Source organism: Ictidomys tridecemlineatus, chromosome 16, assembly GCF_052094955.1.
Source record: "Ictidomys tridecemlineatus isolate mIctTri1 chromosome 16, mIctTri1.hap1, whole genome shotgun sequence".
NCBI lineage: Eukaryota > Metazoa > Chordata > Mammalia > Rodentia > Sciuridae > Ictidomys > Ictidomys tridecemlineatus.
The window spans coordinates 43,265,616-43,282,428 of record NC_135492.1 but is presented as its reverse complement, the minus strand read 5'-3'; the positions used below and the strand labels follow the sequence as shown (position 1 = coordinate 43,282,428).

The following is a 16,813-nucleotide window of genomic DNA, read 5'->3' as shown; positions in this document are numbered from 1 at the left end:
GATTCTGTTTCCTTTGAACTAAAATCCTGGTCTCTATGCCTAAGGATATATACTTTAAAACTCTGATAATTTAACTAATAGTAATGAGAGATGCATTCAGATCCTTTTTCTTCTGAGATCTAGTAGAGATGGATGAAAGCCTCAATTTAATAGGAAACAAGGAACACAATTACATTATTAGAGTTATTCTAATTTCTGTGTCTAGCCTTGACTCTGCTCCACATTGGGGTCTGCACATCTTGTACTGAATACCCTGTTCCTGAAAAAAGATAGGCAGGATCTTTAGGTTGTGGAGTGAGGGCTAAAAGTGAGGGTTTAGTGTCTTCAGGCAAATGGAAGACATTAAACCAGCCCTTATCTCTTACTAAAGAAGAGCTACCCAGAGATGCCAAGTGTACTCTAAGGCACCATAAATGTATGGCTATAATAAGATCTTTTTTAAAATAGGAAGGACAGCAGAATAAAATAGACACTAGTATTGCTGTATGTATATATGGGACTGTATGACCAATGTGATTCAGCAACCTGTACACTCAGAAAAAAGGAGTAATTATACCTCATTTGATTCAAATGTATGATATGTCAAGATCATTGTACTGTCATGTGTAACTAACTAAAAAATAATTTTTTAAAAAAAGCTTGAAGATCTGGGGCTATATAGCTCAGTGGTAGAGCACTTGATATGTGAGGCACTGGATTCTTTCCTCATTACCTCATAAAAATAAAATAAATAGAAGAGATTGTGTCCATATACAACTTAAAAAAAATGAAGATCTCTTGGACAGTACATGCTTCTTTTATTAAAAAATTTTTTATACCCAGGATTTAACCCAGGGTACTTAACCACTGACCCACATCCCAGGCCTTTTTATTTTTAAATTTTGAGACAGGGTCTCAGTTGCTGAGGCTGTCTTTTAACTTTAGATCTTCCTGCCTCAGCCCTCCCTGAGTTGGAAGCAAAATCACTGGGATTACAGGCACGCTCCACCACACCTGGCTGATGGTAACAGTCTTCAAGAATGAAAATGACTAGAAGCCACTTGTGAAAATTGATTCAGTATTTTTTCAATATCTCTGGTAAAGAGACATCAATAGATTGTTAGGCCCTGAAAGAAATCTGACTCTGCTAAGCAGAGGTATGTCAGGAAGAACTAAATAAATGGTGTAATATCCATCTGATACATCTGCCTCTTTGAATGATTTGACAGGAATCCTGTTTTCCAAAACTGGCCTTAGCCCTACCACTGTCAGACCATGAAGCTGGTTGTACCATTGAGTGATCTGCCTATTCCAACACCTGACCTCATAATTGTTTAATTCTTCTACCTACTAAACCACTGAGAAAAATGTATATGAATACTTCTTATTTTTGTAATGTACCAATTGATGCAATTTTTTCATGGTCTTAAAGGAAAACTTTTAATAAGTTGAATATGTGAAAACAACTCCTCCTTCCCTGGTTCTTGACCTTCAACTCTAAGTTTTCAGAGAAAGAAGATGGTACCACTTTCATATTTATAGAGAATATAAAGAAGACTATGACATAGTGAGATCAGTGGAGCTGGAATTGAAGTCTGTCCTTTGTGACTCTGAATCCAATATTTTTTCTTGACTCATTCTCACAAGAACTGATAGTACCATCAGGATGTTTAAAGTTCCATTATCTTAAAAAGGCAGAAGTCCTGGGAATCTTGTCACTTAGGTCTTATTTGGACACTCTTTATAAGTAGCATTGAGGTTTATGTTGGGCTTATTTCATCCATGGCCTCTTAAAAAAAAATCTTCTATTCTCATTTTGACTACAGAGTCAGTTATATGATGGGATTGTCCTAAAAGAATGAATTCTTAAAATGATACTCCTAGATTAGTCACTGAATTAGCAATGTAGATGGTGGTGTAAAGGTTAATCTTGGATGTGTTATTTTTTTCTAAGCCTATCTTCTCATCTGCAAATAGGAATAATAATAGTATCTACCCAGAGGCTCTTAACCATTGAGTCACATCTCCAGCCCCTTTTTTTTTTATTTTGAGAAAGGGCATGATAAGTTGCTAAGGCTGACCTTGCACTTGTGATCTGCCTCCTTCACCTTCCTGAGCTGTTGAGATTACAGGTGTGTGCCAGTGCACCTAGCTGGCAGTTATTATCTTGATGATGCTGTTGAGAATGTTTTGTCCTATTTTAGCTCATCAGAAATGCAAACATGTTGTCATCATTATGTCATTTCTAGGCTCTCTGATGCAAATTTCACTGTGCCAGTGTTATTTCTAGGCCACACATCAGTCTGGCAGATTCATTCATGACCTTGGAATATGTGTTTTTGTCGTCTTTTATCGATGATGATTTTTGCTTTTGATTGACATAAAAAGCAGTTTGTCTACTGAACCGAAGAAAAACCATCACTGGCGTTTTTATTTCTAGATGTGTCCGGAGAGCCCCATAAACACTGACCTTTTCCTTCAACTCTGTTTAGGATTTGATGCCTACTTCACATCTCGCACCCTTGAAAACAACAGAAGAAATGTGTGGTTTGCCGAGTATTGGGAGGAGAACTTCAACTGCAAGTTGACCATTAGTGGGTCAAAAAAGGAAGACACAGATCGCAAATGCACAGGTAATTTCATTTTCATTGTCCTTTTCCTGTGACTTGACGTGGCCAGCATTGAAATGTCTGCGTAGTTGACAGAAGGAAGCTTGGCTGGAGACAAATTGAAAAAGTAAATTGAATTTTACTAGATTGTTCAGAAAATAGAACAGAAGCATAAGTCTTGCAGTACAAGAGAAGTACAGACAAGACTATATTCTTTTCTGCCTGTGCATCAAGCAGTAATTGACATTTTCATTGATTCTCTGAATTCAGAAGAGGTCACATTGTTTTGAAAACTGTCATTAATATGAGTATTAGTTCATCTTTTAGCCAAGGGTGTGAAGTCATTTTCACATATTCAAAAATCTCTAACAAATTTCATACCAGTATCACATTTAACTATTACCAAGAATAGTATATTTGATTAAGGAAACAAAGTGCTATGAGTTTCTAATAATGAAATTTTCAAATGATTTGCATGATATCTAACTTAAAAAGTCAATTTCTAGTTAAAATACACTTAAAAATATTTACTCCTCCTTATATGTAAACTTATGTGAATGGTCCAAATATGAATATGTATGCCTAAATAGAATAAGATATATTCCATGCTGCATAAATAGATCAAAACATACTCTTATGTCACATATATCTAAAAATAACAAATAAAATTTTTAAAAGAACGTGTGTTCAAGTAGTCAAAAGGAAAAATCACATTTATTCATGTATTCATTCATTCATTCATAAGTGTTATTAAACAACCTCCTTTTCTGCTAAGAACTGTGCTAGGCATTTGTTGTTTCAGGACGAGTGAACCAGGTAAGGCTCTGCTTTCATGTTGCTTATAGTTCAGTGAGGGGAAATTTAACATTATTCCAGTGATCTAAGAAATAAAAAATTATGGACTGCAATACATATTCTTAGGGTTATATATTGCAGTCCATAATTATGTATATTATGAGGACATGTAATTGAGGAATTTGACTTATAAGGTGGAACCTTTCTCAAATGGAGGGAATGATGCTTTTGTTAAGATCTGAAGATGAATGGTGTATTAAGAATTGTAATGCACTTTGATATAATGAGAACAACCAAGATCAGAGCAGGGAGGAAGAGCAGGAAGGAAAGATCAACATTAAACAGATACACTAGGTGGGAGGGAAAGGGAGAGAAAAGGGAAATTGCATGGTAATGGAGGGAGACGCTCATTGTTATGCAAAATCACACATAAGAGGTTGCCAGGGGAATGGGTAAATAAACAAGGAGAGAAATGAATTACAGTAGATGGGGTAGAGAGACAAGATGGGAGGGGAGGGGAGGGGGGATAGTAGAGGATAGGAAAGGGAGCAGAATACAACAGTTACCAATGGGGCATTATGTAAAAATGTGGATATGTAACAGATGTGATTCTGCAATCTGTATTTGGGGTAAAAATGGGAGTTCATAACCAACTTGAATCTAATGTATGAAACATGATATGTCAAAAGCTTTGTAATGTTTTGAACAACCAATAAAAAAAAAGATTAAAAAAAAAGAAAAAAGAAAAAAAAATTACTTTACGGTGCAGGCTATGTATATTTCTTAGTACAACATTCAAATGAATATCAGAGACTATACTTTTTGTTTACACACTACCTTAAAACAGAGACACCAGCCATGAAGGAGAAAATAATTTTGCTTTCTATTCACATAATCCAACTATACTTAAAAATTATACTATCTTCCTAAGCTGGAAATTATTAGGTTAATGATATTGCATTTTGGACATAATTAAGAGAAAATAGCTTTTAAAATTCGTAATGTATAGTGAAACGGAAAGAAAAAATATATGCACTTCATGCCTCCCTTTCTCAAGATTTGTTCTCTGAGAAAGAAAAATAGAAAAAAAAATAAAATATAAATGCAAGACTACTAAACAAAGTTCGTTAGCCAAATATACCTAGATTTATATACATAAATTATTAGACATTATTTAGTTAAAAAATAACTATTTGGAGAAGAAACCTTATTAAGAACCATCTCTATAAAGTGTAAAGGGTAACATCTGGAAATTTTGGCTGTATGCATTATTGAATTCATAACTAGAATTTTATCCAGAAGAACTGGAGTTATAATTTAGATAGCTTTATCAATAAATGTGTTCACAGAGCTAATGCTTTTTAATCTCATATACCAATAAAAAGAAAAATCATCAAATAGTTTGCTTCATTTTGTTGGCTGTGATTTTAGTTTTAGCCCAATTAAAATAAGATTTCTGGGGTTCTGAATAATTTGAAATATAATAAAGAAGGACTGAAATATACAAAAGACTCAGCAGGCATTAGCAATATAGTTATTCTACCATCATTCCTATGTAGCATCTCAATTTGATTCATTATATTATGAAAAAATTTGCTTATCTCAAAAATAATTGCAAAGTTCTTAATAAAGCTAATTTTTGTTTTAATCCAAAAAAAAGAATTGTAATGCAAAAATAAATATTTTTTAAAAATCTGACGATGGCTTAGGGAAGGAGAAAAATGGGTTGGAGGGTTTCTTATAGAAGAAAACAGGGCAAAGAGGTGTACCAAGAGGGATTACTGTAATTCTGAGGATCTGAAAGACAGAAAAATGTCTGAGATTGTGTGAACTGCTGTTGCAGGTGCCAAGAGATGAGAAAATATGAAGTTGGTTGGGATGTATCTAAATTTATCCTGGGTTTTGGACAACCATGGAAGGATGTTACACAAGGTTATGACATTACATATCATGTTAATAGCAGCATTCTTCAACTCTGTTCCAGTAGCCTTCAACATTTTTAATGGTGACCTTGAAAAATCATAAAATATCTTTAGAACCAGGGAAGGGACATTCAGGTTGGATAAAATTCTAGCATTGAGTTTTATCTTTGCAGTATTGCTCTTTGAATTCTGGTTACCTGGGTGCTATGGTTGAAGCCACTGGACAAGCATCTATGAATGAGGTGGAATGCAGGTAACAACATGGTACTAAGAATACAACGAAGAGTTGAGGACTTAATTCTCAGTTGTTTTCTGTGAAAACAAAGAAGATAGGAACAGAGATGTGAATAAAAGCAGTGATATGAAATGAACAGGATATATATGGAAGGCAGAACAGTGAACTCTAATATCACATTAATCACATTCTCCAGCCTATGTTATATAACAATAAAGTGTTTTCAGAAATATGGCTCAATAAGGATGGGGGAAAGGGAATAAAACTAATTCAATGGTGACTGGACCTAGGTGACACAAAGTTTTCAAGTGGAAACCAAAAAAATTAGTTTGACATCTGGATAATTTGTCTCTAAGACAAGGAACATTCAAGTGTACCAAAAGTATGCAGATGATTGATGGAAGTTTTCTGAGTTTTTCTAATGTTGGATGTTCTATGGGCTATCTGGAGGCGGAACCGATTGTCTGATGGGCATCAGGATTATTCCTGTCTCTGGAACAATCTTCTTACATGTTCTAGCTTGTCTTTTTACATGAACCAATCCAAGCATTTTTTTCTGTCACCATATTTTAGTGTTGGCTAAAATTGATAACTTGGGTTTATAGAAACGGGGTTATTCCCCAAACTGCCACCTTGTAAAAATGGAAACAGAGCTGTCTTCCTGTCATACTCCTTTTGTATGAATAATCCATGATTAAGTTTACTAAATTACCTGGAACCCCAGATTATATCTTGGTCTTTCTTCCCCCTTTCCTTTCTTCCCTTTTTCTCTGTGATAAGATGCACCATTTTGAGGGATGGCAAGTCCTGTTGCTATCATTCTTACTCTTGCAGGGATGAGAATATGTGGGTAAATGTCTTTGATCCTTCACTTTATTTTTCCAAGTCCTGCTAAATTTATATATTGCTTTGGTAGTATTTTCAAAATACTGCTTAAAAAATCTTGACACTTAACTATACCTCATCTTGGAGAATTGTAAGAAAATTGTGGCTAGTCAGAGGGAAAAGAGTCACAATGAACAGAAGGGACAGTTCCATTGCAGAGATGAATTCTTGAATGTATGGTGAGAACCTGAGTCTTAAGCTCGAAGAAGGCATGGGAGAAAGAAGCACAGGTGGATTTATGGATGTGAAAGATGTGTAAGGCAAGTTACCTTAGTAGCCAGCTTTTGTAACATTGAAAGAATGTGTGCGGGCTGGGGATGTGGCTCAAGCAGTGGCACGCTCGCCTGGCGTGCATGCGGTCCGGGTTCAATCCTCAGCACCACATACAAAACAAAGATGTTGTGTTCACTGAAAACTACAAAATAAATATTTAAAAAATTCTCTCTCTCTCTAAAAAAAAAATTTTTAAAAAAGTGTGTGCATTAGCAAGAAGCTACAAGACAAGGTGGCTTCTGGATGAGTGGTCTAGTTTTACAATCCAGTAATACAGTATATGTTTAGTTTAGTGTAGAGATAGCGATGTTTAGATATGAGGAATATGGAAAAGAGTCCCCTTTGTAACTTTCAGTTACTAGTTCTGTTAAATAATAACAGTATAATACTCTGTTTGTGAGCACAAATTAAGGTGTAAACATTTTAACATGCTCATTAGCCATAATGAGTTATTTCTTATATATCAATTCCAACTAGACCATCATTGAATCAGTTATCTTTCAAGTCAAGCTTCAAAAACGAGGAGTGAGATCCATAATATTTGAAGTGACCAAATTCTTGGAGTCATGATTTAATGATGAGTTCTAAAATTGCATGACAGTAAAAGATCTTGAAAGGAAGAATAATTGTAGAAAAATACAAATGAAGAAATATGGGATAAGCTGTACATACCTCATAATTTAACTTGGGGCTAGAAGCATTTTTACTGATTATAGCCATGTACTCTTCACTCCTATAAGTTATCCCTATTCACTTAACATTTCCTTCAAGCAAGGGATGCTACCACATTCTTTAATATTTTAAGAACTTCTCTCTTTTCCTTGATACCTGGTTCAAGCTAGCTATCTTCCTCCTATTTTCCTTAGCAGTAGCCTAATTTTTACCAATAAAGATAAAACATTGGTATGACCAGTCCTGCTCATGGGCCAGCAACTCTCAAGCTTGAAGGCTTCCATCCCTTGAGGCCTGCAAGTGGACAGTGGCCCAACCTTTCCCTGAAAACACAAACTTTATTTGGCAGGTGTTAAGGCCATCCATGCTACTTTATGGTAGAGGTACATTCTCTCATTGGGTGTCAGCTCTTCACACTAAGCAAGCCCTTCTAAAGGGTTCCCCACAGACTCTGTCATTTAGAGGCAGAAAGATCAGGTGTGACCTGTTTTTGGGTTGTGTCCACGTCCCTGCACTTGCAGCCAGTGGACTAAGTGTGTTTACCATGAGACCTCCCAGTACACTGCCAACTCAAAGACCAGTTTAGGGTTTGACCTCACTGGGAATAATGTTTCTGCAGAGAGACTAAGGCCAAGGAAAGAAGGAAAAGTACTCAAATGATGTCACTGGAAAACAGATGGAAGCCAAGTTATAGAGAGGAAAATTCCCATACTAAACTGGTTAAGAAGGTTTTGGAATAAAAAAAAAAAAAGAATTTGGAATCAAAGGAGTTAGGAACCTAAGACTATAGCTGTAAAAGTCTGAATAGCATTATTTTACCTCTCAAAATGACTTTTTTATTTCCTTTTCTTTTTGGCTGAATATTGAATCCAGGGGTTCTTTACAACTGAGCCACTTCTCCAGCCCTTTTTATTTTTTATTTTCAGATACAGTCTCACTAAGTTGCTTAGAGCCTTGCTAGATTGGTGAGGTGTGCCTCTAACTTGTGATTCTTCTGTCTTAGCCTCCCATGTTACTATGATTACAGGAGTGTGCCATCACACCCAGCTTCTTTCCTTATTTTTAAAATGAGGACAAAAACTTTAATTCTTAAATTGTTAGGCTTACATTAGATAATTCAAGTATAGAACCTGAAATGACAGTGTCACATAGTAAGAGCTCCATGTTGGTAATATTAATCTGTGGTTCTGGGCCTATTACTGTTGTCTGTAGGAATTTGTGAAGATTCCATCACGTACATCAGTCTAGAGGAAAATCAAGGTATACATCAAACTGCCATGGAAAAATAAAGGCAGAGGTTTGGTTTGGCACATAATTATAGACAGGAGCTTTTCAATGGGGTACATGTTACTGGGTGAGTGACTGATGGAGGTGTCAAAAGTTTACACACAGGCATCACACGGTGGAATGTTCTGAGTGGAATAAGGTAAAGACCCAACAGATTTCAGCATCATGGTGCAGAGTCTGTGTCCAGGTACCACAGGGCTTGGATTTGCACTCCTTATTTACCAAATTCTGTCCATTTTACTGTGATGAGCTATATCCTCGCATGGCTGGTAGCATCCTCAAGGTCTCAGCTCCCAAATGCATTTTTCAAATCAATAAGGAGATTCTGGGAATCTGCATGTGCCTGTTGCAGCCATAAAGATTATCACTCTGTCAAATCTATGGCTCACACAGAGCATTTGTCTAACATCTTCTTTCTGCCAAATGCCACTTTGCGGATTCTGATTCATCATTGTTACCTCTTTGCTGAAAATAAGGAACCAGCTTTTAGAAATCCATCATCCTGTGAAGGGACAATTTGACTTTCAGAGTTGTGTTTTCCTTTTGTGATGACAGAGGATAAGTGAATTGGCAACATTTTTTTTTTTTATAAACAACCCATGTATTTCATTGCTTTTATTTCGAAGTCACAGGACAAGCCGATTTCTGTTTTGATTTGTATGCTTCTCAACCAGTGTTCATTGTGGAAAGAGATTGGGGTAAAGAGCAAACTGGTAAATTCCATATTTTGTAAGGTCAGAACCATTAGCTGTGTTATCCTTCACACCTCATTTCTGAAACCTAGTAGTTTAAGTAAAGGTCTCTTTCTTACTGGTGCTGAAAAGCCAATTCCTAAATACTGTCAGTGGATACACTGTATATTTCTTAAGTCTTTCCTTCTCACTAGAACCCAGACCTATTGGAGCCTCCATAATTTGTTAACAAACTCTAGGACAAAAGAGTTACACTTATGAAAGTCAAGTGCTTTTGGAATACACATGCAGAAACAATTTATGTCTCTACAATTAGCTTTTGTCATTCTTTTATTCTTTTCTGAATTGACCTTTCATTATGACATAGATGCTGTATTGTGGCACCTAATTTGTGTAGCACGATTGAAGAATCCACATAAAAATTTGATAAATACTGTCTGACCCTTGATGCTTGGAGACATTTTCAAGTCCTTTGAATGGCAAGCCATGCAAGCTGCATTTTTACATCTCTTTGCTATCTCAAACCAAGGCTCAACACACATCAATTATGATTTATTCTCCATGAACATGTATCATAGGACTGAGTGTTCATATGCTGCTTTGTTAAATTTTTGGTTCTCTGACTCATCACTAAATGTCAGTCTTGATGAACATTTCTCTTCCACCGTTGTTCTAAGTCTTCCCCTACCTACCTCCTACATAGTTTCTGTTTTTGTGGTAACTGGAAACCTGTTAAATCATTAAGATTTTTTATTTGTTAACAAATTCATTTAAAGACAAACATTAAATATTAGTATCCTAGAATTGCCCCAGAAAGGTTAAAATATATAACTCTGGATTTAGTAAGACATTTTACAGCAATGATGGAGTTAACTTGCTAATAGAATTTAGATAGATGTCATTTAGCATAGGATTCCCCAATGTAAAATGATCTGAATGTCACATCAGAAATCTTTGTTGATCTTGGAAAATCTCTTGAAATCTTTTTTGAAACATGAAGTATTAAATGAAAATCATATGACCCAAAAGGATGATCATTTCTAAACTTTGGGTTCCCAGATATTATAGTCAAAAGTAAACTTTAGTGTGTCACATTTAATCGAATGGAATGCCATGTAAATGCTATGGCTTTATTTTTAATTCACTTAGATGTGAAATTTATTTTCTTAATATTAATAAAGTTCTTTTTAACAGGAATTTAGAAACTAAAAGAAACTCTTTTCAATGGCAGCATATTACCAACTGTGTCGATTGTCAAAATTATTCCACTGGATGAATTTGAGAGAAGATAAGCAAATGATTAGACAATTCTTGATTCTGACAGCATAATTAGCAGGGTCTTTCTTGTGATTGTACATGGTAATAGGCAAAAATCTTGATGAACAAAACCACCAGTTTAAAAAATAGAACTTGTGATCATTTTCTGCAACTTCACTTGGTTTTGCAAGTCTCCATTCCCGAGTTTTATAGAAAGTTAACCAACCTTTTTATATTCCCTTTTCCTACCTGGCCTATGGGTCTGACCTTTGGTTACAATGCAGTTACAACTTTTTTCAGCCCAAGTTGTTGCAGTTCCTTGTAGGGTAGCTCCGCTCTGGCCATTGGTTTCTATGCATGGCTACTCGTATCCACAGATCCAACACCAGAAATGTACCTTGTCTGTTACTCTCCTTCCTGGTGGATCTCTGAAGATTACCACCTCATGCATTCATGGTGCTAACCTCAGTGTCCCAGGTTCGATTATCATTTTGAGGATCTCTTGGACCCTCCTGTCCTAATGGTTCAGGGAGGTTGAAGAGCCCCAGACCCTTGCTGTGATTTAAACCAGCATTTAACCTTCATAGTCCCCTCAGCCACTCCTTTCTCATTTTCCAATCCTGAATGTCTTTAAGGAGACGGAGAAGGGAGACTAACTCAGATGCCGTCTTCCACATCTATTGCATATGGCATGTACTTTATATCCTGAATCCTGTAGAGATCCATTTTTTGAAGCTTAGAGTCTCGTATTGACCATGTAACACTGACTTTTAAAACTCAAAAGTTGATCCTCCTTTCTGCTCTTCCCTTCATTTTCTCACTCCCCTCTTTTTTCTGTGTACCCCACTCCTTCACCTGTCTATTCTCCTATTGTCTTCTGTTCATTGATAACCATCCTCCCTCAAAGCAATGAAGAAGAGTTTGGAATTTAGGCAAAAAACTTGGGAGGAGAAATGCCAAGCACATTCATTAATCTAACATTAACATGTTAGAATATCATTTTCGAACACCAAAGTACAAAAATCGAAGCATGCCAGACCCTTGTCTTCAAAGAAATAATGCAGTCATAGCACTGAACTCATAAACTTTTTCCCTGAATCTTGACCAGATGCCCCAGGTGGGGGCTAGTTATCTTTACATTTATGAGTTTGCTTTTTGTAGATGGACCCTGCAGTGGATGATTTCTTCCTCTGCCACCATCCCTAAGAAGCATGGAAAGGGGTCTTTACCCCCCCCACCTTTTTTTTGAGAGAATTTTTAATATTTATTTTTTAGTTTGTGGTGGACACAACATCTTTATTTTTATGTGCTGCTGAGGATCGAACCCAGTGCCCCACGCATGCCAGGTGAGCATGCTACCACTTGAGCCACATCCCCGGCCCAACTTTCCCCCTTTTAATGCATGTCCCATTCCCTCAAATTCCACTTTTCCTGTAGCACCTCAAGGCACCCACAAGAACTGTGCTCAGAATTCTGTGCAGAATCAAACCAGGCAGAGGGATACCAAGTTGAAAGGAATACCCAGGTAAAACTGTTTGCGTCAATGCTACAAGCCGCAGTTATTTGAGCTGTTTGTCATTAATTTCTCATTAACACCAGCATGCAGTGGCATTAAAGATGGGAGTTACAGCCTTTCCATATTTGGAAAAGATGTCAGGCAAGGCCACTCATGAAAAGAAATTCCTAAACTAGGCAAATTATTGTGTATGCATCTTTTAAGCAATGATTCTGATAAATAAAATGTCTCAATGTAAGTATTATAAAGTGGATGCTTAGAGTCATTTTAGGAGGGATAAGAAAGGATGGCTGAATGACTCATCAAGTGTTTTCAAGAAAATCAGAATGGAGTGTAACTTCCCATGGAGTTTCTGGGAATAGAAGTTTCCAATCCTCTCTCCATCCCCAAAGAGAAATGTGGATACTAAAAGCATTTTTGGATTTTGTAGTCTGTGCAAAGTCATAATCACCTTTCTAGAAAATTAAAAAACTCAGAAGATAAATGTCAACTACATATAAAAAGCCAGATTAAAAACTTGACAAGTTCCTTCTAACTTTGTCTCCTTATTTTCAATATGGGAGATCCCAAATGGGTGGCCACATGGTGAGGCTTCTAATTTTCTCATCCTCAAATAATATTTATTATTTACCTTCCTAAGCACAGAAAGTTCTGTGCTGGTTTTAAATACAGTCTTTTATATAGAGACATGGAGTTCCAGCTGTAGGCTGAAGCCTCATGGTTTTGCTCATAAGACAGATGAGGATTTGAGGCATCAAACTGCCTGAGTTTAATGCCAACTCTTTTTATTACTGTGACACTTTGGGTGTCTAGTCAGCTTTTTTGCTGCTGTGACCAAAAGACTTAACAAGAACAGTTTGAGAGGAGGAAAAGTATATTTGGCAGTCTATTCAGTCCCTAGATGGCTGACTCCTTTGCCCTGTCAGCCTCAAGTGAGGCAGCACATCATGGTGGAAGGGTGTGGAGGTAGAAAATCACTCAGGATATGGCCATAGGAAGCAGAGAGCTCCTCTCACTAAGAACAGAATATCGACCACAAAGGCACAACCTCCAGTACCTACCCTCTTCAGCCACACCCTGCCTGCCTATAGTTACCACCCAGTTAATCCTTCAATGAACTAACACACTGATTAGGCTAAGGGGGACAGTAAAGACCCCTTTCCATGCTTCATAGAGTTGGTGGCAGAGGAAGAAATCATCCACTGCAGGGTACATCTCATAACCCATTCATTTAACCTCTAAAATTTTTTGCATTGTCTTATACACAAGGTTTTGGGGGGCCCTTATATCTAAACCATAGCAAGTTACTTAAACATTCTCATCCCACTCCTGTTTTCTCATCTATGTAATGTAATAATTGTAATTTTCCCTGCTGTGTGGGATCTTTCACAATAATTAAATAGAACAACACTGGTGCAGATGCTTAGTGCTTACTGGCCTCATGCGCCATCTTGGTGGATGATGTTGATGGTGGTGACTGATACAAACTTTTCCATTTTTTTTAAAAGAGCTTTCCATGATTCATATTGCCAACTCTTCCTTGATTTTCATGACAGTCCTTACTCTTCCTTTGCTTGAAACATCCTTTATCTTATGAATTGTGCTATACACATCAGTACTATTTTGTATGTTTGTCATTCCAGTGGATCCCCTACAAACCTTGTGAGCTAGAGAAGGCAGCTCTTACACAGATTAAAACAAAACTCAATCTTTAAAAATTTCATGATTTTTTTCTGAGAACATGGCCACTAATGAGAAGTATGCATGTATATCAGCAGCTAATGTTGTGCATTCATTTTCTCATGCATTCTGTCATTCATTTAATTATTCAGCAAATGGATACTGAGCGGTGGCACATGACAAATGAATGTGCTGGGCAGGAGATGACAGGCATGGCCTTTGCTCTCAGGAGAGTTTATATTACCATATAGGAGGCAGGAAGAAAACTCTATGTAGTTTTGTGAAATAATTACAAGTTGTACTTAGTACTGTGGAAGCAAAAAGTTTGAGCTGGAAAGCTCCTGTAAGCAGTTGTTCCAAGAGTACATTGTCAGCAGAGAGGACCACAGCCTCAAGGCTGTCTGTAGGAGATTATTCCCAATATGCAGATGGTGAAGTCGAGGCTCAGATGCATTAATGGGAAAGGTAAATGTAGCTCATTACTCTTAGTGCTTTTTCTCTTCTGATGCCTATCTGCCTTCCAAGACCCTTAGGGAATATGAATAGATGCTTTCAAATTTGGGGATAATTTTATTGTTTTGTTGATAACCAGTCCCTTTGCTTTATGATACCCAGGCCAACAGGGCTCTATTGGGACAAGCTTGATAATGATCCTCAGTTGATCCCTTTCAGTCATCACTAATGAACAGTTTAGTGGAGAATCAAAAGTAGGGTAATATATTCCAGTTTAAGTTCAGATTTTATTATATTGATGAAAATCTCATAAGTTTTTGCAGAAAGGAAGAATACACAGGACTCAAACTCCTTGTCGCAAACAACTTGATAATACAACAGGGAATCACAGCCATGTGTACAGAATTCTCTGAGGATGTGTCTCCCTCACTTTGGTCCTACTGTCCTCTATGGACCAGGCAGACAGTCTTGCAAATTTATTGAAGCAAAGTGTAGAGATTGAAGTACTGAGAAGCCAGGGCTGTACAGAATAATACTTTCAAGGGGAGTCCTACCAGTATTGGAATAGCAGATATAAATTCAGCTTCCAAAGCGGTCCAGGTCTCTGGAAGAAATGCACAATTAACTGTGGAAGAAAAGTGTTGAATTATAAGGTGTAGTTTCTTTTTTAATTGAGGAATAACCCAACCATCTTATTACAAGTTTTGGACAAATTTGTAACAATGGCTGTACTTTAGAATCCAAGTTTTTTAAAATACAAAAGACAAAAAGAAAAAGATTTCAATAGCCACACTGAAGCAGCTCCCCTCTGTGCATACAAGTGTACGAAAAAGAGATCACTGGAATGGCTAGTTATTAGACTTCCAATGACTGCCAGCCTGACTGTTAATGTGACTATATAAATCACACATCCATCAACAAGTGTATATCAGTAGATTTTCTCTTTTCTTAGACTAGCTTTAAGATAGCAGAAATATTTTTGAATTTTAAACACTTATAGTTTAGTGATATTTGTATCTTGCAAAATTAATTCCTGTTACTCTCAATATTGAGGACATTTCAATGGCCAACCTATTATTTATTGGAATAAGGCTGAGACCCTCAGCACGGTCTCTGGGATCCTATAGACTCTCATGCTCCTGTGCTCTGACCCTCTTTCAGTTCTGTGGGGGGGATCTGCATTCTCCCTACCATAGGACCTTTGCACACACTGTTCCTTTATACTCACCTGCTTGTCATTTCTCATTGTGCCACTTCTTTATAGAAGCCTCCTCTAAAGTCCCACAGTGATCTACGGTTTACTGTCTACTCTCCTACCTTTGCTCATCTTTCCTTCTGAAAGGCACTTGTCCAACTTGTGATGATGTACTTTCCATGTGAGTATGTGGAATTTTCTTTCTCCTGTTCTAAGCTTCAGGCTTAGTGAAACCTAGCCCTTACTCCTCTGTTTCTGCCTAGTTTCCTTCACATCTGCAGCCCCAGCTCAGATGGAATACGAGTTTAATAAGTAATCATTAAGGAATTAATTTTACTTTCCATGCTTAAAAGCATCTGCTTTGCATGAAACAGTTCAATGCAATTGATCGGGTTAGAAGAGGAAGAGCAGGTGATACACACCTGCGTGTTCTTCAAGGTGCCCAGCTTGCTGTACTTCAGGCACCATAGTGGCATCATTCATTTGAAGGATCAGCCCAGGAAAATGGGTTCAATCAGGGGCTTTGTAGGATTTATTGGTCTGTATGTGTTAAATATTTTCTAAGGCTCTTATGTTGTTTTGTAGAAGACACAAAACGAAAATACCAAGATCTGAATTTGTTTGTATTGACTAGTGTTCCATTTAAAAGAAAAAATGCAATAATTCCCAAATTGAATAAGTTATAATATCCTTTAACTGTTGTTCTCTTTAAAAAAAAAAAAACAAAACTACAGGAACAGAGAATGGAAACAAATGCATCAGTGTGGACCATAGCCTTCCCTTGATTAGTTGTCATTTTCATTACTAAAGAATAGTTGTATTTTATGTGCAACTAGGAAAAACTCAGATACAGGGTTAAAACCATAATACTAAAAAATAACAAAATAGACAACATAATTAGATACTTTGTTAAATGACAATGTCTTCCAAAAACATAGGCAAGTAAACACAAATCTAAATGAACAAAAATTGTTTTCATAAACTTTACACTGAAGATTTTAATTTGGGACATCTTTTTAAAAATAATCCCAATAAGCAATATTTATTGAATACTTGCAATATGCCGTCATTAGCCCAAGCAGTTTCCACAGATAATAATCATTCCCCAAATGGTTATTACAGTTTTATGTTCACTTTTGAGTTGATAAAATTGAAACCCAATTTAAACTTATTTTTCTGCTCACAGAATTTCTGAGATAGTGTTATTTCTGCTATTTTATAAACAACAAACAGAGAGCAACAGCAGCTTGCCCAAGTTCACACAGCATCCTCCAGGCTGAGGGAGCTTAGTTAAACCCCATGGTCCCTCCATTAGAAAAATGACCAAGGCTGAATTCCCACCCCAAGTCTGGCCCACCCAGAC

At 36.8% G+C, this 16,813-nt stretch overlaps 1 protein-coding gene across 9 annotated transcripts in view; it reads left to right on the top strand.

Moving 5' to 3' along the window:
• Grm7 (glutamate metabotropic receptor 7) overlaps positions 1 to 16,813 on the top strand; it is an 825,658-nt gene that overhangs the window by 524,885 nt on the left and 283,960 nt on the right. For all 9 annotated transcript variants that reach the window (XM_078033535.1, XM_078033532.1, XM_078033530.1 and 6 more), the window contains exon 5: positions 2,472 to 2,612. In XM_078033535.1, the coding sequence (XP_077889661.1) occupies positions 2,472 to 2,612 (141 nt within the window). The remainder of the gene's footprint in view (positions 1 to 2,471; positions 2,613 to 16,813) is intronic.